At 39.0% G+C, this 21,090-nt stretch overlaps 1 protein-coding gene across 8 annotated transcripts in view; it reads right to left on the minus strand.

Annotated features, from left to right (window-relative positions):
* ryr2a (ryanodine receptor 2a (cardiac)) overlaps positions 1–21,090 on the minus strand; it is a 262,686-nt gene that overhangs the window by 84,891 nt on the left and 156,705 nt on the right. For 6 of the 8 annotated variants that reach the window (XM_040038551.1, XM_040038550.1, XM_040038554.1 and 3 more), the window contains exons 55-69: positions 19,192–19,332; positions 18,542–18,705; positions 14,552–14,630; positions 14,015–14,104; positions 12,806–12,943; positions 12,622–12,699; positions 12,415–12,490; positions 8,714–8,837; positions 8,339–8,454; positions 6,320–6,384; positions 5,460–5,581; positions 5,194–5,243; positions 3,284–3,344; positions 1,840–2,078; positions 1,685–1,766 (exon numbers count right to left, since the gene is read on the minus strand). In XM_040038551.1, coding sequence (XP_039894485.1) covers positions 1,685–1,766; positions 1,840–2,078; positions 3,284–3,344; positions 5,194–5,243; positions 5,460–5,581; positions 6,320–6,384; positions 8,339–8,454; positions 8,714–8,837; positions 12,415–12,490; positions 12,622–12,699; positions 12,806–12,943; positions 14,015–14,104; positions 14,552–14,630; positions 18,542–18,705; positions 19,192–19,332 — 1,625 coding nt within the window. The remainder of the gene's footprint in view (positions 1–1,684; positions 1,767–1,839; positions 2,079–3,283; positions 3,345–5,193; positions 5,244–5,459; positions 5,582–6,319; positions 6,385–8,338; positions 8,455–8,713; positions 8,838–12,414; positions 12,491–12,621; positions 12,700–12,805; positions 12,944–14,014; positions 14,105–14,551; positions 14,631–18,541; positions 18,706–19,191; positions 19,333–21,090) is intronic. The other 2 variants (XM_040038549.1, XM_040038552.1) reach the window with 2 other exon arrangements.

The following is a 21,090-nucleotide window of genomic DNA, read 5'->3' on the forward strand; positions in this document are numbered from 1 at the left end:
AAAAGTGATGTGTTGATGCATGCTCAATCATCAAGGTAAGGAAGTTGATTCTGCTCATGTGGACGTTTTCAGTGGGAGAAATGTTTCGTCACTTATCCAAGTGACTTCTTCAGTCACTTCTGACTGCAGGTTTCCCTTGTTAGATATTCCCCTTTAGGGATTTCTAAAAGGAGAACAATGTCTGCATGACGCACTGTAGAGATGGTGTCTGAGAGCTGGTTCTACCGAAGAGGGGCCCGAAACCTGAACCCTCTGCCTCCCATTCTACTTTTAAATACTCTAGGAACAACAAGTGAGCCTGCAGTCTGAGAGTTCTAGTTCTATTGGGATGATACTGTATTATGAGGCCTTTAAAATATGATGGTGCCTGATTATTCAAGACCTTGTATGTGATGAGGAGGACTTTAAATTTGATTTTGGATTTAACAACTGGATTTAATTTAAGAGAAGCCAGTACAGGAGTGGTGTGATAACACTCTCAGCTTTATTAAAAAGGCTCATAAACGCCTGTATTTTCTGAGGAAGCTGAAGGGAGCGGGGCTGAACTCCACCATCCCCAGTTCTGTCTACAGGTGTGTGGTGGAGAGCACAATGACTGCCTGGATTACTGTCTGGCCCTGCAGCTGCACCATAGAGAAGAGAAGCAGACACCGCAGTGAGCGGTTAAGACTGCACACAGGGCTATTGGATGTACCATCCCACTGAGACATTTACACAGCAGATGCAACGACAGAGCAACTAGCATCACGAGACACCGTACTCCGCCCATCCTACACATGGACTGTTTTTCGCCCTCCCTTCAAGCTGGAGGCTGCGCAGCATCTGGGGCGAGATCCACCAGTCTGAAGATGAGTTTTTCTAGATGATATGAGTCTGATGAACTGTGCCAAACTGCCACACCTCCGAATATACAGTCTACATTCTGCATTTTGAATTGACTTATTGACTCAGCCATTATTACTTAATAGGTCATTTATTTATTTAATAGGTTTTTATATTTATTATTAGCAGCACCATAAATCTGCCTCAGCAATGGAGGTGTGGAACCTGGTCCATTCAGACCTAACATCCCAACCACCCTCAGGATGCTGTTGAAGTTCTGCCGGACATAGAAGTTGAAGATGTCACGAAACGGGGCCTCTGCCATACAGTCCCAGTGCATGCTCCTTATCCGTTTGGGCACGCCAGGCCTCTCCAACTTAATCCCCCACCACCATATCCAATTCAGCACCTGGTGGTATCAGCTGACAGATCTGCTCCTATTTCCACCTGAGTGTCCAAGACATACAGCCACCAATCCTACATCCTACAACCCATATCTCAACCCGAAGGTGCAGGGAAACAATCCGTTCATCAACCATGGAAAAGTGCTGAGTACTTGTTTTTACCTTACATACTGTATTTATGTTTGCTTGTTTCAATAAATCTCTAAATAATAGGAATATAAATAAAATAAAAACAACAGAAAAGTGCTCAAGACTTTCATAGTACTGTATTTCTTCTTCATTTTACATAATAATTCTCTTTTTGAATATTCCTGAATCAAGCATATTTGATCATTTCCAGGTTTACATGAAACCAGGACAGATTCTCAATGTGGTCTCATTCTTCTGAACTCTACTGTATGCGACGTGAAACATATTTTTACTAAATCTATCACATGTGGACCATGGATGTTTCCTACCTCTCAACATAGATACTTTTGTTGGTTCCCAGAAGGAAGAGGCTGTTAAGGATTCTGTAGCAGGAAACCTGGACATCACCCACTGAGGCAAGAGAGACAAAATCTGTAGGCAAACTGACATCATCGTCCAGATGAAACGTGAAGTTTTCACTTACAAATGAGGTCTTCTCCAAACATGTTCTGTCCGATGTGTTCAAACAGTGAGGAGAGGACGGGGAGCAGGGCGAAGGTGGTGTAGTTGATGATCTGAGTCGCTCCTCGTGGTTGGTCCCTGCTGTGAGTGAACTGGCCGAGCTTCAGGTTCTCCTGAGTCTTCTCCAGATCCTTCGCTGCGCTGTCGAAGTATGACCGTAAAGCCGCCTTCACTGACTCCAGGCCCGTCTTCATCACTGTCCTGATAGAGTTACATTAATATCTTGACAAGAGATGTTCTTTTTTCAAACACGAAAAAAGCACTTTGAGAAAATATGGGCAACAACAACAACAACAACAATCTTTATTTATAGAGCACATTTAAAAGCCTTGGGCATACCAAAGTGCTTTACATAAAACAATAAAAAATAAAACAGTTCACACATTAACATCAAATACATAAAGGTAACGAATTATGTTCACAGATAAAAGCCACCAATAAGAGTAAACTGCAGCACATAGGTTATAGCAAGGTAAGACTGTACCACCATGATAAAAGACACCAATAATGGAAAGATAGCAGAGAATTTAATACAATAGGTCAATAGGTCACTGCAAGCAAGCCAGCATTTAACTGGTAGAAAAGGCAAGTTTAAAAAGATATGTTTTTAGCTGTGATTTAAAAGAATGAATAGAATCAGACGCCCGGATGCCAATGGGCACATTCAACCAGTCTGATAACTACGGGGCAATTTTACCAGTATTTGCTAGTAAATATTATTCATTCAACGCTGTCAGGATTTTACTGAGTTTCCAACTAAATGGTGTTGACGATTATTTTTGTGAGAGGCCTCGTTAAACTTTGCTTCTAAAAGTACAAAACAATGAAACACATAATTATCTGAGGTAAGAATTCACTGTTATAGCCGCACATAATGATTATCCTTTATCAGTCTGAGTTTTCATGATGTTTCCAGACAGAAACACATCCATCAAACCTGTCTTATAGCTATACTGTGCTATTTTCTTAGATTCTTTTCAATCTTTTTAATCTTGTTATTTCAGCCAGCTATAATTTGAAATTATGGGTTTTATCACTTGCATTGAGAACTAAACTTTGTAGTCTAGGCTTACTTATGTAAGAGTTTGTATTTTATGGCATTCATTGACTCGGATTTCTGTCCCACACCTGTTAACTAAACTTTGGTCTCCTGGCTGATACACTAGTTTGTTATTACGTCTCTGCCCTTCAAACCCAGGCTTTACCACTGTTTAAAAGAGGACTGCTATCTCTTGACAGCTAATATTGCAGCTTATATGAACAACTACCACACTCAGTGTAGTTCATACTGCTTTGGGTTAAAGTCTAATTTGTTCTTTTGCTTTATTCATTTATGTTTTTCCATAGAAAGCTGAAAGCATTCCCGTCATTCATCATTATGAGGTCACAACTGGTCACGTTTTTACCTGGCATCCAGGCTTTGTCCCAGTATCTGCAGACAGTTGACAATGGAAGTGGCATTGTTCCCTGGTGAGCAGAGAGAATTAGCTGTGAAACTGCAAACTCACATCATGGAGCGCAAAGGCTTCACACAGTATCTGTCTTGAATGTGAAATTTTTAGCACAAAACCACACTTACACAACAACTGTTATGTTATGTTGAGGAAAATGATGTTCCTTGGAAAAACAATAAATAAACAATTATAAAATAAAGTTTATGTTAAGTGGAAATGTTACACTTGCTACTTTTACCCTGTCATCAGTGGCTGATAGCAAAAGCCATTAAATATCAGCATAATTGATATTCTAACAGCTTTTGCTTTATGTGCAACTAATAATTATCTTTCATTTTTGACAATATGTTTCTAAAGTGCCCGTTTTTGAGTCTGAAGAAATGGAACATCTTTTTCCTGTGAGGACACAGTGATGAGGATTTATACACCCACAATACCATGCATGCACACACGCTTAGGGATGCCACGACAACTCATACTTTGCTACCAAGTCACTGGTAGAAAAACTAGATAGTATTGGTATTTTGCATTGGAGGAAAGAAAAGTCTGTTCAGTCTGTCACTGTATGTGTGAGTGGTATCATATTTATCATATATCAAAAGTATACAGGCTCAACCTTTCTGGTATCGTGACATCCCTGCAGACACCTGCACCAATTACAAGTTAGCTTATGAAGCTCCCGTCTGATAGGACAGGAGGAATGTACTGCAGTTTAAAAGTAAACTGCAGTAGAAGTGCCATGTATCAAAATACAGTCAGTCAGAAAAAAGTTTCCATAGGACTCCATGCAGTCCTGTATAAAACTGAGTACACAAGTAATAATTCAACAGGAATTAACGGGGTAAGTAGCAGGCAGATGTCCTTCAAATGCACTTCAATTATTGCCAATTAGCAAATGTGACCCTTTTTTTTGCAGTTTGCTCATCTGGATCACTGATGTGTTAACATCAGGCCATAATCTTCCCAGGACTGGGCATGCCAGAAAATGCACCTTAAAGTCAGACTGTAACAATGCTCAGAGGAATTGCTGAAAAGACATAAGCTACAGCTCAGACTGAAGACTGATCGTCTCAGTTAGCATGTTAAATATTACCTTTCATGACAGCACAGTTAGAAATAGATTGAACAAGGAGTAAGCCTCCTCTCTTTAAAAAGACCATGACAACATGTTTTAGGTTTAGGTAAAGTTCAATCTAAACAAAGAATACAAAGAGCAAAGATGTCACAAGACTTGGTGATGGGCTTGTATTGCAGCCACAGGAGCTGGGCACCTCGCAGTCACTGAACTGACAATGAACCTCTCTGCATATCTAAGTATTCTGGACTCATATGTGAAGCCTTTGGTCTGACTGCTAAAGCTTGGCCCACAAATACAACAGAATTGCTGAAAAGAAAACAATCAAGGTGCCAAACGTGAACCCAACTGAAACACTGTGGCAAGATCTTGAGACAGCTATTCATGAAGAAATACCTGCAAATCTTAAAGAATTGACACAACATTGTAAAGGAGACTGGGCCAGAACTCTTTCACAACAACATAAGAGACTGAAAAACTCACATAGAAAACCAAAACTACAGCAATGCTGCTAAAGGTGTTTTTCCAGTTAACTGAATCATGGGGTGTACTTAGTTTTTCACAAGGCTGCATAGTGAAAATAAACTCTTGCAAATGTTTCCACTGTTCAAAAAGTCTAAATGTGTTGGTAACATGCCAGGATAAACCACAACGTGCCATCAAAAACAGGGAAACAGACAGCAAGCTAATAAACACAGTTGCAGTTTTCCATCTTTTAAGAAAATTGGCTTAAAAATCAAATATTTTATCTTTAGGGAGTTAACTCGAATGTTTACACTGTCCTTACCAAACAAGGATATCCTATGTCTGACAAGAACTCCCAGTTTGCAGAAAAGACTGAAAAGATTTAATGGAAGATGAGAAGAAGAGGCAGAATGGAAGAAGAGGAAGACAAAAGAGGAAGACAAAAGTGTGAGGCAATCAAATGAGAGGAACACAGAGGAAAGAGCCCATAGGACCAGACATTCAATATTTAGGAAATAAGGCATTCTCATGTTTTATTCCTTTCAACAATATGCCTGACTTTTTACTGTTGTTGCAGGCCATGCTCACCTGGTCACCATTTCCTTCTCCTTGTTAGAGGCATGGCCACCACTGCTGATGGGATGGATGGCCGTGGACAAGAAGTACAGCCTGTGGTTTTTAAAGTACTGATCCACCAACGGCAGGACGACCTAGGAGTGAGACATGAAGCCTCAGAGCTTGTCAATCATATTGATTTTCAGTTTTAATAAAATACATAACTTTCTATACACGGAACACTTTGAGCATTATCAGGTGCCAAACTAAGTGGAGATATCCTCTGAATTTCAGGAGCGGGACCACTCCTCCTTCACGCCCCCTCTGGCCTCAGGCTATAAAAACCCCCCTTCTCCAATACCTGCTGTTCTCATTTTCATGCCCGGCCCGAGAGCCGTCGCCAGCCCCCCCACAAACCGCAGCACTATTCACACTTCCTCATCCCTCATCGCCCATCGTTATTCTTTTTTTGAGTTAATTATTAGCACACTTTTCAGTAAATTACCTGCCACAAATTTAGTAACTGATGATTTTTATGTTCATTGCTCTTCCCCTAAAATTCTGCACTACAGATACAACGTCACATCATCAAAAACTGTGTCCATGCCTTCACTGTGCTGTCACTGTGCCTCTTTAGCTAACCATTACAGAGGATTTTGAACAGGCACAAACCAGGAAAAGCCTGAAATTTACACATTTTGCTTTGAGTCAGTCAAATGCTTATTATGCTCTGTGTCAATTTGGAAGAAGAGATCATAATTATTTGCAGTTTTAGTCAACCTGATAACTTAATTTTGAATTCTGTTGCTGATTACAAAAAACTAAATCTGATATATAAACTTAATAAAACAAAACAACAAAAATCAGTGTATAGTCAAAAAAGATTTCATCACCTTTCCAAAGAACTTGATCTGCTGCTCATGAGGAATCTTCTCTCCCTTTGGTCGTGTTCCCACATCTACAACAGACAGAATACAGTGAGTATGGGCTGATGAATTTAAGGTGTGGAAAATATAAAAACATAATTTTTTTATGCAAACAGTTCACTAAATAATAATATTTTTCTTATTTTTTTTGTTTACATTTGCATTATCTTGCATAGTATTTGAAATTCCTCTGAGCCACAGAAAAAGGCTAAACTCTACTGTGCGAGCCGCCACAGCTGTGTAGCCACGAGCTTGAAATCTGAGGGACTAACAGGACTCGACTGGTATTTAAATTGTTCTTTTCTATGCTTACTTTACTTACACATGAACACATTCATTAAGTGCTATCCTCACTATACTTTAACCCTTTTCTGTAGCACACACATGCAAACTGATGGGTGGATTTGGGGTTCAGTATTATGTTCAGGGACACTTAATAAGAACTGGAGGAGAGAAGTAGACAAGCCACTCTACCTCTGAGCCACACAGAGGTGTTTCTAGACTTTTTACCACTGGGTCGCATAAGGAGTCCAATGAACAGTCAGGTAACAGGGCACAAGAGAAATCTGATAATTCTATAATCATGTTATGAATTAAATTCAGAAATGAACACTAAACCAATTTCTTCAACTGGTTCAGCAGGTTTAGTTCCCAGTCCAGTGGTGCCTCATCCACACACCCTCACTACCTTCTGTGATTTTGCCTTTCTACCATTCTTCCCTCCAAGTGAACTCTGAAGATCTGATCCCCACACATCTGACAAACATCCCCAGCTTGACTGTGACTGTGACAACAGCTTGAGAAACTACACCAATGTACCACAGTCCACTCAAGTTCACGAGGGAGGATATGAAAAGTGGCAGGTTAGCCTTCTTAGACTGTGAGATTTCCATCAGTAATGGGGTACATCTGAAAGCTGATGTGTACCTTAAACCTACACATACGGATCAGTATCTAAGGTTTGACTCTCATCATCCACTGGAGCACAAACTGGGCGTCATCAGGAAACTACAACACAGAGCGAACACCATCCCCACTGACACAGCAGCCAGGGAGGCAGAACAACATCACATCAAGAAGGCCCTGAGTAAATGTGGTTATCCCAGCTGGGAAAGAACTTGCTCCAGTTGATCCAGGAAAGAAGGACAACGGCTGCCTAAGACGAAAACCTTTAGTGAGTCCTCAGATGTCAGGAGTATCGGAACAGCTGAGATGCATTTTTTCTAAACACAGACTTTCTGTGGCTTTTAAATCCCAAAGGACGCTGCACCAAAAATTGTTCCACCCCAAGGATCGGGTCCCCCAACACAAACAGAGTAACATAGTGTACGCTGTTAAGTGCCAGGAGGATTGCCGGGGAAACAAAACAACCTCTGGATAAGTGGATGGCACAACACAGCAGAGCCACCTCGTCAGGCCAGGACTCTGCAGCCTATTTACACCTACAGGCCAGTGGACACTCTTTCAAGGATGAGGATGTAACATCCTGGACAGGGAGGAAAAATGTAGAGAAATTTTCAGCATACCACCGTCTTGTCATATCCACTGTCTTATAGATTACTTACTACCTTACAAACAGGTTGCAACTCTGTCTGCATACAAAACCCAGCCCTGCATCTAACCAGGTGAAAACTCCAAATAAAAAAGTGTCATATTGCTATATCAGTGCTATAACAACACCATGCCTTCACGTTTCCTAGTGTGAAAAACAAGAGAGAAAAATCTGGGAATGTCTCAGAGCAAGACCCCAAGACTGTTTTAGCCTCCAGTGACAATTTAGTATCTAAAGAGAGAGCTACTTCCACAACCTTCCTCAAAGCATTGTACTTAGCAAAATATGCAAAAAACAAAAAACGTTCCTGCTAAAAGAAGACGACAAACTTGTTTCACCGAATGAGGCAAAAGTATCATGGTTGTTGTATCATGGACAACAACCAGGTTGGTGATGTAAACAAGTGGCTCTTACATGCATGAGAAGATTCTTACCAAACTCCATCATGTGTTGGTGTGCCTGGTCCACGTAGGTGATGATCTGCTGGAGAAAGGTGTAGGCAAATCGTTTCTCTATGGCAGGAGTGTCTAGCTCCTGTGACTGCACACCTCTGGAATCAGCACAAAGGATGTTCTCCTTTTATTTGCATTTCTACAACTTGTGTTGTACACTGCTTTTGTTGAGTTAAATCAAATCCACACTCCAGCGCTGGACTACACACACTAATGTTGTATTTTCTGAGTTAGACGTTTTAGAAAAATTGAACTTTTATGAAACTGATCTTCTAATCTCAAAACAAACGCCAAAGACAAACTGTTATGCACCCAATATCTATGCATGTTAAAAATTTCAAATATAGTTGGACCAACCTGGACACAATGTAACCATTGATTTGGAGGAACTTAAGGATATCTTGTGCTTTTTCTCTGTCTTTGGATTTTTCTTTGGCAGTCAGTGTGTCGTAAGGAACCAGCAGTGGGTGGTTTCCTCCACCTGGAACAGAGCAGCAGGGCGGGGAAGAAAGATAACAGACTGTGGCAGCACTTAACTATGTGACATCTTAACATCTACCAGGTTACTGGTGGTCCATCACAACTTTGAGATCGAATTTTCATCTATTCAAAACACCAAAATGCAATTCAAAAAGTGATAATAAAATCCGGTAAAGTAAGTACCAATCCAAAGGAAATTAATACTTGTTTTACCAAATTCTATAAAGATCTGTATTCTAGTAAAATTAAACCCTCTCAAAGTGATTTTAGCAACTTCTTCGATCAATTATCTATTCCCCAATTAGATGAAGCCCTGAGAGATGAAATTGATTCCCCTGTCTCCGAAAACCATCTTTTAGGAACAATCCAAGCCTTACCACTTAGAAAGACAGCTGCCCCGGATGGATTCGGTAATGAATTCTATAAAGCCTTCCAAAATAAAATTACTCCTCTCATGCTCAGGATGATAAATGACTCCGTTAAAAATAAAAGGTTACCAACTTCACTTTACGAGGCAAATATTTGTTTGCTTCACAAAACTGGAAAGGAGGAAGGCGACCCAGCACATTATAGACCCATTGCTCTTTTAAATTGTGATCATAAAATCATAACCAAAGCCTCAGCTACAAGATTGAGCAAACATGTTTCAACAATTATACATCCTAATCAAACAGGATTTACTCCTGGTAGATGGTCATTTAATAATGTCCGTTTATTATTAAATACAATTTACTCAGGTTATGGAAAAGAGGCTAAAACAGCAGTACTTTCTCTGGATGCTCAAAAAGCGTTTGATCAGATTGAATGGTCTTATATATTTGAGACTCTAAAACAATTTGGTTTTGGGGAATATTTTAGGGATTGATCTGTGTCCTGCATTCTCACTAACGCAGATAAATCCTCCCCCTTTCAATTACAACGCAGAGTGAGACAGGGGGATCCCCTCTCACTGCTTCTTTTTGATATAGCTCTGGAGCCCCTTGCCATTAACATAAGAAACCACCCTGGTATACAGGGAGTTAAATTTGGGAATGTTGAAAGTCTTGTTAATATGTATGCAGATGATTTACTGATCTGCCTTTCCGAACCAGAAATGTCATTCCCTAATCTTTTAAATTGCATTAAACACTTTGGGAAATTATCAGGATATATGATCAACTGGGACAAATCTGAATTTATGCCAATAACAGATCATCTATGCCCAAAGTTCCTCAGCTCACTCCCATTCAAGTTAGTGACTACATCTTTTACCTACCTTGGCCTTAAGATCTCTAAAAATCCCAAACTCCTCTATAAATCGAATTTCTTGGAAATGCTGGACAAGCTCAAAGACTATATTAGAAAATGGAAACTGCTTCCTGTCTCTGATTGGTCGAATAAATGCAGTTGGTGTCTTTGCCACGATTTTTATATCTTTTTCAAAACCCTCATATTTATTTGCCACTTAAATTTTTTAAGCAGCTTGATTCATTGATTCTTTCTTTCATTTGGGCAGGAAAACCCCCTCAGATATCCAAGGCTCATCTTCAAAAAAATACTTCCAGTGGGGGGTTAGGTCTCCCTGTGTTTAGACATTATTACTGGGCAGCAAATTCAAGAGCTCTATTGCACTGGCAGTGGGGTTCGCCTACTGATTATTGTTATGATAAACTTCCGATCTGGCTCCAGGCAGAGGCAGCAACAGTATCTGAAGCCTCATTACCAGGCTTATTGTTTTCTAACATGGGTTCTTCTATTAATTCGATCAGTCGTAATTTTGTTGTTAAACACTCCTTAAAGATATTAAGTCAAATTAGGAAATCTCTTAAACCAGCGGTCCCCAACCTTTTTTGCGCCACTGATCGGTTTATGCCCGACAATATTTTCATGGACCGGCCTTTAAGGTGTCGCGGATAAATACAACAAAATAAAACTAGTACCGGTACCGAAAAAAAAGAAAATTTATTCATAACACACGTGAAAAGACCCAGGAAAACAGAGTTAATGATAAAAACGATAACAAAATAACGCTGAAAACCGATAAAAACCCTGAAAACCATACATTTCACACCTGAGCCTCAACTCTCGCGGCCCGGTACCAAACGACTCACGGACTGGTACCGGTCCGAGGCCCGGGGTTGGGGACCGCTGTCTTAAACTACCGGACTTTTCAGTTAGAATACCAATAATACATAACTACGTGTTTAAACCAGGTAAAATGGATAGGGTGTTTTTAGAATGGGGGGGAAAGGGACTGAAATGCATTGAGGACTTATATATAGCTGACAGATTTGTGTCTTTCCTCCAACTTCAACAAAAGTTTCAGTTACCTCAATCACATTTTTTTCGCTATCTTCAAATAAGGAATTTTGTTCAACGAAACTTTTCAGACTTTCCACTGAAGCCACTAAGTCATGCTTACTTTGATATAATTCGGAAAGCAGATTTTAAACATCTGATATCTCAGTTTGTGAAGTGCTTTACGATCCCAGCTGATTCTGATCGAATTAAGAATACACGGGCTGGAGACCTCGGTGTTCCTGTCTGAGGACCAATGGTCAAACTGTTTGTCCAACATTCAGAAAGGCTCAGTAAACGCCAGATATAAACTAATCCAGTTTAAAGTCGTTCACAGATTACACTTTTCTAAACGTAAACTTAACCGGATGTATTATTCTGTATCCCCCCTTATGTGACAGATGTAATATCGGTGAAGGTTCCCTTGCACATCTATTTTGGCATTGCCCTGTCTTGAAAGCTTTTTGTAGCCAGATTTTTACGTGGTTTTCAAACCAATTTAGGAAAAAAGTACCACTTGATGGTACACTGGCTATACTTGGATCATTTGCATCAATCGAATCTTTTTCCTTTTCACAAAAACAGATAATTACAGTGGGTGTGCTGGCTGCAAAGAAACTTATTCCTTTACAGTGGCGGTCTTCTTCGGCCCCGTCTTTTAACAGGTGGCTTAATGAGATGGTGTCTGTGGCCCGGGTGGAGCAGATAAGATTTGATAGAAAGGGGAAACTGGCGAGTTTTGTACGATTTGGCAGCCATTTCTAGAATTCTTAAAAATTAACTGATCATAATTCATGCCTCACACTCCGCGTGAATTTTCTTATTTTATTTTACTCTTTATTTAGTTAATATTGTTATAATCTTTTCTTCTTCTTTTTTTCTCCTTCTTTTTCTTTTTTCATGCTTATAAGTTCACAAATGCTAAATGTAGTAAATGTCCTCAGTTGAATCTGTACAAGCATGCTGTGTTTAATTTAAAAGCAAAAAATAAAATAATTAATAACAAAACACCAAAATGGACAAGCTTCTAACAGAGAAACTGCCATGCCAAAATGACTGTATGGCACTTCAGTTAATATGCAACAAAAATCAAAGGGTTGGGTAAAGTTGCTATAACAGCAACTGTAAAGCCGAAGTATGGGGAAATGGTATTGATCTTCTAAACAGCACTTCGCAGAATTCCATCTGTTTTATTTTTACAGGCTATGCATAAAAAAGAAGTCAAGCTTTCTGTGTTATCTGTTTGTGATGGCAGAGAAACAAGGAACACCCTGTGTGTGTGTTTGCTGTGTAAGATTTACCTCTGGCTTCCAGCTCCAGTTTCTTTTTCCTGGACCAGATATTATGATAATTCTCTGCAAGCAGCTCTGCCATTGACTGGAGAAGTAAATGTTTGACATGTGACTCTTTTACACTGCACTGATCAATTCATCCATCAATCAATCTGCATTATCAGCTCCCATGAGTAATCTGGCTTTGCATGCATTGTGTTCTTGTGAATAATTTACCTGCAAGTCTCTGGACAATGTCACATTACTCATATCAGTGGGTCTTGGACTGAAAGCTGAAGCTCCTTCAAAAGAAAGCTGTTGGAGATTGAACACACAGCATTATATATGATGTCACCTTTCCCTTTGATCCATAATGAGTACCTCGGGAACAAATGTAAGAATAGGTGGTGTTCATATACACCTGACTGGCCTGTGATATCCTTCTGGGCTTGTTGTGAAGGTTGACAGAGTCTCCCTCTCTGATCCTGTCAATGCTCCAACCCCATGAAAGCATGGTCTTCAGAGACTCTCTGATGGGCCAGCAGTATGTCTCTTTATCCTGCAAAGTCACAGTTTGCTTTCAGATGTACTGCAAAAACCGAACAAAGCATGAACTCAGACACACCAACACATGATCTTCTGCAGGATCATTTGATCACATGTCTGTTCCCACATCAGCTGATACATTTCCATTCATTCAATTAGTAAATCTCATTTGATAACTTTGCAGTTATTTATTTGTAACAAATGTTTGGAATCATGTCTGATTTTCGTTCCACTTCTCACGTGTGCACCACTTTGTGTTGGTCTTTCACGTGGAATTCCAATAAAACTGATTCATGTTTGTGGCTGTAATGTGACAAAATGTGGGAAAGTTCAAGGGGGCCGAATACTTTTGCAAGCCACTGTAATTATTAAATAATAAAACTGATATGTTTCTCTTTTGCAACAAATATTATATAACACAATGGAGATGAAGTGTATGTAAATAAATATCTAAAGTTTATCTAAAAGAAAGAGAAGAGAAAAAACCACTGGTGAAAAGTGGCACCCCTCAGCCTTTTACCTGATATACCGATGGTATCATTTCAAAATCCTACATCACCTCATTCACAAGAATTTCAGAAAACTCACTTTGACCTTAAGGTTGAGGTCACTGAGATTTTATCTCCTCTGACATTTTTAGTAAATGCACCTGTAGTATCAATTTCAGAAAACTTAACCTCTGACCGTGAGGTCAGTGACATTCAAACTCATCTCACATCTTTACCTGTGGTATCAATTAGAGGCTCCTACGTTTTTGAGTTACTGCATTCACAAACGTAGGTGTTCACGCTCAGCCACCAGGGTGACGACAACACCCCATCAGCCTTTTACTGCTAAGGAGTAAAAACTGACTCATTCAGTTTTCAGGTATGAGTTTGGTGTAGTATTTCAGCAAACTGTAAACACAGGTAGCTGTCCAGCCAGGAGAGCTACCTGTGATTCAATACAGATTCATGCCATGCTGTTTTTCATCATTACTAAGCTATCACTGACCCAAATGAAGCACTCACACAAACTATACAAGTCTTTTGTAAAATATAGAAAGCTCCCAACTTCCACAGAAAGATGTCTGCATGCAGACTACCTTTTCAGACAGGCTTTTGTATGGTTTCAGGAGTGGATGGTTCTTGCTGATTTCACACATCTGGTCTCCATATGACCAGCCATTGGAAAACTACAGAATATAAGTTCACATTTATAGATCAGATTTTACAGCAACCAAAAGCAGTTCTATTTTGCTACATTTCGTGATGACAACAAGAAACACTACGAAATTTTTAAAAAGCACACAAACATTTTCCCCTCAATGTTATTCAATGTTTACAAGAAATATTTCTTTCTCTAAAAAAGTATCAGCAGAATAAGCTGGTATATTGACATTTATGTCAATCATTGGCTTAAAGTATAGTATACCGTAAAGTTTGCCAAACAGCATGCATATGTAACAGAATGTTTTATATATTATAGCTGTGGGGTGTGTTCTTCTATGTGTAATCATTGGGTGCATTTGTTATCAGTGACTGTGAAAGACTGTTGATGTACCACACTGTTTTTGTCGTCATGGTGAGGGGAAAAACAGTATGATCAGGAAACACAGAAGAAGAATAAAAATCATACATACCTTTTCTATACACCACTTCTCATGGATGTGCTCCGCATATCTGGTTATAAAACAATCCAGTTTCTCTGGAACAGTCACACTGTCAAAGCGAGAAAAAACAAACCATTGTATTAGAAACAGAAATACAGAGATGAGAAAATAGAAATCTGCATCTGGATTTGTGTCAGTGTCCAGTGCCAGGAAATGACTGAAGGCACTCCAGTGGAGCATTATGGAGTCCTGCATCAAAGACTGAATGTAAAATATACAGTTATGCTCATAACTTTTTTTATTATTTCAAATGTGTTAATCGTCAGACTGTACACTTGGGAATTTATCTCTCAGCAGTCAACACTACACTATCAGTTAACTATCGGTTAGCACCAGTGAGCCAGCTGAGACCAGTCCATACACGTACCATAACACTGCCTAGGCCACTACTTTGATTTGGAGCTATTAAATAAAACTCAGTTGAATTTCACATTCTTTCCATGATGTTTGCTGGAGACCTCTTCACCCATTATAGTATAAAAACTTAAAGTTCAGTTTTGAAAATGTTAAATACATGGATCAAACTTTACAGTTGGTTTGACCATTCAGTCACTTGACACTGCAAATCACCAAAACTATTTCCTGTAAACATCCATTCGTTCTTCCATTTCAATCTAATCTAGTAGAAACAATTTAAAAGAAAATAAATACAGAAAAATAATATTCTTGCACACAAGCTTCCTCATAGATCCCAACCCAGATGTGGAGGTTACTTCTGAAACTGGTAAAACTTCATTTAGCCTATTGTTGGCTGTGTTGTTACTTCTTCAGACATGTTTCAATGAATAGCATTGTTATTCATTTTTTTCCGTTAGAATGCAACTTAATATTTTGATTTATTCTTTAGATTTCTTTAGATCTCTTAAATTGTGCAAAAGTCTTGAGCCATATTTTACATAAGAGGCCAGACTTTCACCTAATTGTTCCTTTTTTAAGTTCTCCTGAAGGCTTCAAAGAACAACTTTGAAGGTGTTTGTTCTTTGGACATTGGCTTTTTGAATCATTTTAAGTCCTGTCTTCATACTTTAGAGGGGAATGTTCTTTCATCGTGGACATTAGAAGACTATCAAAAACAAACAGTCTGTGCTACTATGTGAATTCCATGAATTTAAGGCTTTCCTACTTGATAATCAGTTTTTGTTGTTTCCTTTGAAACCTTCGATTTGTTTCGAGGAGGAGAGCACGTGCTCTCCCAAGATTAAAAAAAAGACGGAGTTTTCATGAATGCACCTCTGTGCTGAAAACTGTTTCTGGACTGAGCAGCCTAAATAAACTGAACAGGCATATTCTGACTTGATCATTCCATCAAGTGAAAATTGCTTCTGCATATTTATAAGTTACACGCTGTTATGAATTCAACATGATCTCACAATGTTTGCAGGTCTGCAAACGCAGGTCTGCTACTAAAACACCAGTTTTAGTAACAAACTCTCAACTGCATACTTTTAAAAATGGGATTTTTAACAGTAATGTAAAAACTAAAAGTTCTTCTGTAATTATTTTTATTACAAGAGAAAACACATTAATGACATTCATTAAGATGTACAGACAGGCAGAGATGGGGGTTTGGGAAAATACAAAGACAGTGACTGTTTTTACAACAGCGTTCTGTAAAAACTTCCTGTCAGTGATTCCTGAAATACCATTTACAAGTGTTAAAGACGGCATAGAGAGGGTACCTGGGCTGGGGTTTGGAAGTTGTTGGCCTTCTGTGGGGGGTCGGAGAACTGTTTGAACCTAATGTGTGACAAAAGAATCCACTGCCCTCTCTTACCTGTCTGTAAAAGTCCTGCAACGATTTATCAGAGATGCGCAGAGCGCGGACAGAGAGTAAAATAAAGGTGGTTCACAGCAGGCAACTTACTGCATTTTAAAATGATGCGATCCATACATTATTAGTAAAACTACTCTTAAGAGATCTACGTAACATATTTAACAAATTGTGATATTAAAGTGTTTATTTATTTATTCGTTGTCAGGATTCCGACAGTTCTTTCCAATAAATTGTGGTTTATTCTCTACATTCAGGTTGAGGGTCAGATGATGGAGTTTTCCCACCTATAACTAAATAAATACATGCTGCAGGTTGGACACTTATTTGTGGGACGTGTAGCATTTATTGACTGCAAAATTTTTGAACCAGAGTATTGACATGAATTGCAAAGGTGAAATACCAAGATTAGTGACAGACAGCTTGAATAAGCAGCCAGGACTGTGATCGTTACCATTATGACTGTTCATTTATTGGGAAAGTTTAACTGGCAGGAATTACCAGTAGTTTTAAGCACAGTGCCAGACCCTCCTGGTTCTCTCCTTCAGCAGCAGTTCACTGACCTTATTTAATCATCAGAAAAATTAAAATAAAGTGCCAAATATTTCTGGCAGACAGCACACACACATACAGATTGTTGTGCAGTTGGGGCATGTTTAAATTAAAATTTAACACGAACTACTGCATTGATTTAGTAACTGAAAGGTCAGACACTTTTTGAGGGACAGCCACCGTCTCTGTTGTTGCATTTGGAGTGTCCATTTCACAGGGTAATGTTATAAGAGGAGTCAGACAAATGTGATTTCACCAGTACTGCCAAACGTAACTATCTGTGATGGCGCTATGATTGTTCGTTTATTAACAAAGCCAATGCATACAGTAACTGGCATGGCTGGAATGCCCACACATGTACAGTAGATGCTCTAGTTCCCTCTCCTGCAGTACAGTAGTGTTTCACTGACACCTATAAATTTAGACCAGAGCCCGACATATTTCATCATTAAAAGCATCATTACATTGTTATTGCTGTCATGGTGCTCTCTGTCTGACCTTTTGTAACTCTAAAAATATACTTTTCTCTTACAGGACCAACTAATCATCAACTTTTGCTTAAAATTTGATTTTCATGTTTTAATTAAAAAAAGACATTGTCGTGCCATGCTTTCATGTCCAGTAATATTACTGAGGAATAACCCAAGAATGCAAGCATCACCTTTTGCTTTGTATCTTGCTTATTCAGTGTGCACAACCTCTGTAAATGAATGAACTTCCATTAGCACTGCGCCCCCTGGATGATGCACAAGACATTACACTGTTTTTTATAAATGCTGCTTGGGAGCGTTAACCTGTTCCTGTTCGCATTGTACACGTCACAGGCGGGGAATATCGTTACAGTCACGGATCAACCGGCCATCAGGCAGGAATCCACCAGGTATCTGTCATTGTCCTGTCAGGAATGAGGTGGTTATTTTAAGTGGCTGTATCTGTACCTCACGTGTTTGAGGCTTGGCCAGATGTTGAGGAGGGTTTTTGTCCTAACCCAGAAAAGAATTCTGTGATCGTAGACATTTGGTGCTGCTGAGCTAACCAGTGAACTTCTTTTTAATAATGTAAAAAATTGTTGTTTTGCCACTTCTAAAATTCTTCCAATCTCTCTCATATGTTTATTTTAGTTTTACAACCTGAAGTCCTGTTTGGTAGCTTATTCACTCTTAATACTAACTTGGGCACTGCCGGTTTAGAAATTACAGAGAGTCCCTGTTATCACCAAATGCAAGTTTGCTACCCAAATCAATCCCTGGCTCCTCATATTTGGATGTTGACATGTGCCTGGGGGAGGATACTGAACCCTAGTTACGTGTAAGCATGTATGTGTTTCTTAAATAAAGAATGTTAGATAAATAATGTGTGTGTGAGCGAGTTTGAAATGGCTTATTCAGAGTAGAAGAGCATTTATGCACCTTTAAAAATGGGGGAATCTGAATAAAATGGCTTTGAACAGTTAATGCAATACTTTTGTTAACCCCCTGCTTCAATTATATCATAATGATTGTTTGATTTAAAATGCACCATGTTGGTATACAAAGGCAAAACAACAGGACATATCATTGTATCTTGTGCAAAGCATTCTAACCTGACTGTAAGCCAAACAAGTAAACATGTTACAAAGAAGAAAAAGATGTACATACTTGGTGGTGTCTGCAGGCTGTGGTGTGAAGTTTCCTTCTGAGTCCATAGATGACTGTTTCTCCATCATGGCCATGTAGTTGGACTCCATATACTCTGGAGGAAGAGCTCCAGCCACAGCACTAAGACATGGCAGCGCCAGTTTAAATAGCTCCTGGTCGTACTGCTACATTACAACACATACACAGTATGTAAGTGTGTTGCTTCAGACATTATTGTGAACATTGAAGGCTGTCTGTTTATCATTTGTTTAAAGCAAATAAACTTGGGGAATATTCAGAATCTGTCATGAGGGTGAAGTGAGGGTTGAAATAGAGAATTCCAAAGCAGGCACAGCAGATAAATTATGAGTTTTATTAAACAGTGTGTCCAAACAAAAGGCAGAAATCTATCCAGCGAAGATTAGAGAAACATAGGTATAGCCTTTTGGTCCTGATTGGTGTTTTTTTTGCTAATGTGCATAATGAGAGGCCCAACATTCTTTTGGAATCATTGGGTGGTGTACGCACCATCTAGGGACTATCGTGTTGCTGGTAGTAGGCAATGACGGTATAACTTGGAGAAGAGTGAGTGGGAGTAACGGCCTTGTTATGCTTGTCCATGGAAGTGCGACCCGTGTGCATTCTTTGAGCTACCACTAGATGAGCCTCACCTTGTGGGACAGGGCATCAAATATTCCCCAGAACATTTTCCTAGAGAGGTGCAGCTCTTCATCTGACGCTACTCCAAAATTGCCCCAACCTCCAGCCAAACAGTAGTACTTCCAGCAACGCTCATAGTGATTGGTCAACAGCTGAGAAGTCAAAAGCACATTAATTACCAGTCAATATATGACTGAAGCCAAATGAGTAAGTAAGGTGTTGCTGTAATTCAATCATATTTTCCCATAACAACTTAATGCACTTAATCAGTAACAACATTAGTTACTAACCATACAATTATACTGTTATTTGTGCTTCACGGATTTTACAGTTTTTCCACAAAGGGCTAGTGCGCATATTTTATAAATCTAATGGTAATTTGGTGTGTGCATTTGTTTTTTTGCACTGGATAAGAACATTTCTATGCTTCATCTGTGTGTTTTCAGTGGGAGAAACATCATCCAAGTGACGTCTTCAGTCTCAGCTGACTGTAGGTTTCCCCAACCTTATAAATATTTGCATAATGACTGAAACTAGCACCACTGAATGAACAATGACCAGTCAAGGAGGTCATTTACATGAAAAGGGAAAGGCCATCTCTGAATGGAGGAGGGGGCCTAAGGGTACATCTCTGGCCATCTTACAATGCTGTGATTGCAGCCATTCCCAACTCTCTGTGAATGGTACTAATGGTTGTTGATCAATGAGCTTTGATCAGTGGTTGTTGATCGATGGTCATGAGAATTTGCATATAAAGGATCAAGGAACTGACCTCCCAGCCCATTGTCCCTTCAGTGGTGCTAGTTTCAGTCATTGTGCAAATGTACTGTTTATAATGTTGGGGAAACCTGCAGTCAGCTGTGTATGAAGATGAACTGAATCAACCTTTTGGCATATTGATGAATGTTCCCCACTGCATGTAAAAAGATACACACAGTTGAATGGTAATTATGTGTAATTATCTGAAGTTCAGTTCAGTTCTTTTTTATTTCAAACATATACATTCACCAACGTTTCATAAAATCATTCCATGCAGTTGTTTGAAAAGGAGTAGGCAGAAGTATATACTTATTTAGCCCCACCCCCTCAGGTTTACATCCTCATCATCTAAATTTGAACAACAAAAACGTATACAACGCCTTCAACTTAGAACATAACATCACAAAAAATATTTTCTCATGTTCAACTAAAACTATATTTAGATTTGCTAATTTGCAGAAGAAAATAAACATGAGTTTGACTGCTGTCTTGGGTTAATTGCATTTTCTTCATTCTTATACTTATTTAAAATTTCTTTTTTGAGTTTTATTTTAAACTGGTTTATATCACTACTGACCTTTATTTCTTCTTTTAACTCATTCCAGAATTTAACTCCCGCTATTGAAATAGACATCCTTTTCAATGCTGTTCTTACTCTTTGTAATTTTAAATTCCACTTCCCTCTAAGATTATACCTCCCTTCTCTTTCTAAGAACCATTTACTTATTTCGATTGGGAGCATCCCTTTCCTTGCCTTATATATTATTTGCACTGTTTTAAACTTCACCAGATCCTGGATTTTTATAGCTTGCGTCCTAATAAAGAGTGCATTTGTGTGAGCCCTATACCCTAATGGCCCTTTTCTGCATTATGATTATAGTCTGAATATTACTTTTATATGTATTTCCCCAAACCTCTACACAATAACTCATGTATGGTAATAGCAAAGCACAAGTGCCTCAATTCTATGCTTTATATTAACTAAAATGCCATATAACCATTTAGTGTAGTATTAAGTGGACACGCCCTGAAAGTAGATAACAGGGAACCATCCTCTAGTGGAAAGTTACTGAAACATGGTTGTTTTGACTAGAATGAGAGAGCTGATGATAATAATGGATTGCATTTATATAGTGCTTTTCGAGACCATC

The sequence above is a fragment of the Simochromis diagramma genome, unplaced genomic scaffold (genome assembly GCF_900408965.1).
Source record: "Simochromis diagramma unplaced genomic scaffold, fSimDia1.1 OVJJ01000617.1, whole genome shotgun sequence".
Lineage (NCBI taxonomy): Eukaryota > Metazoa > Chordata > Actinopteri > Cichliformes > Cichlidae > Simochromis > Simochromis diagramma.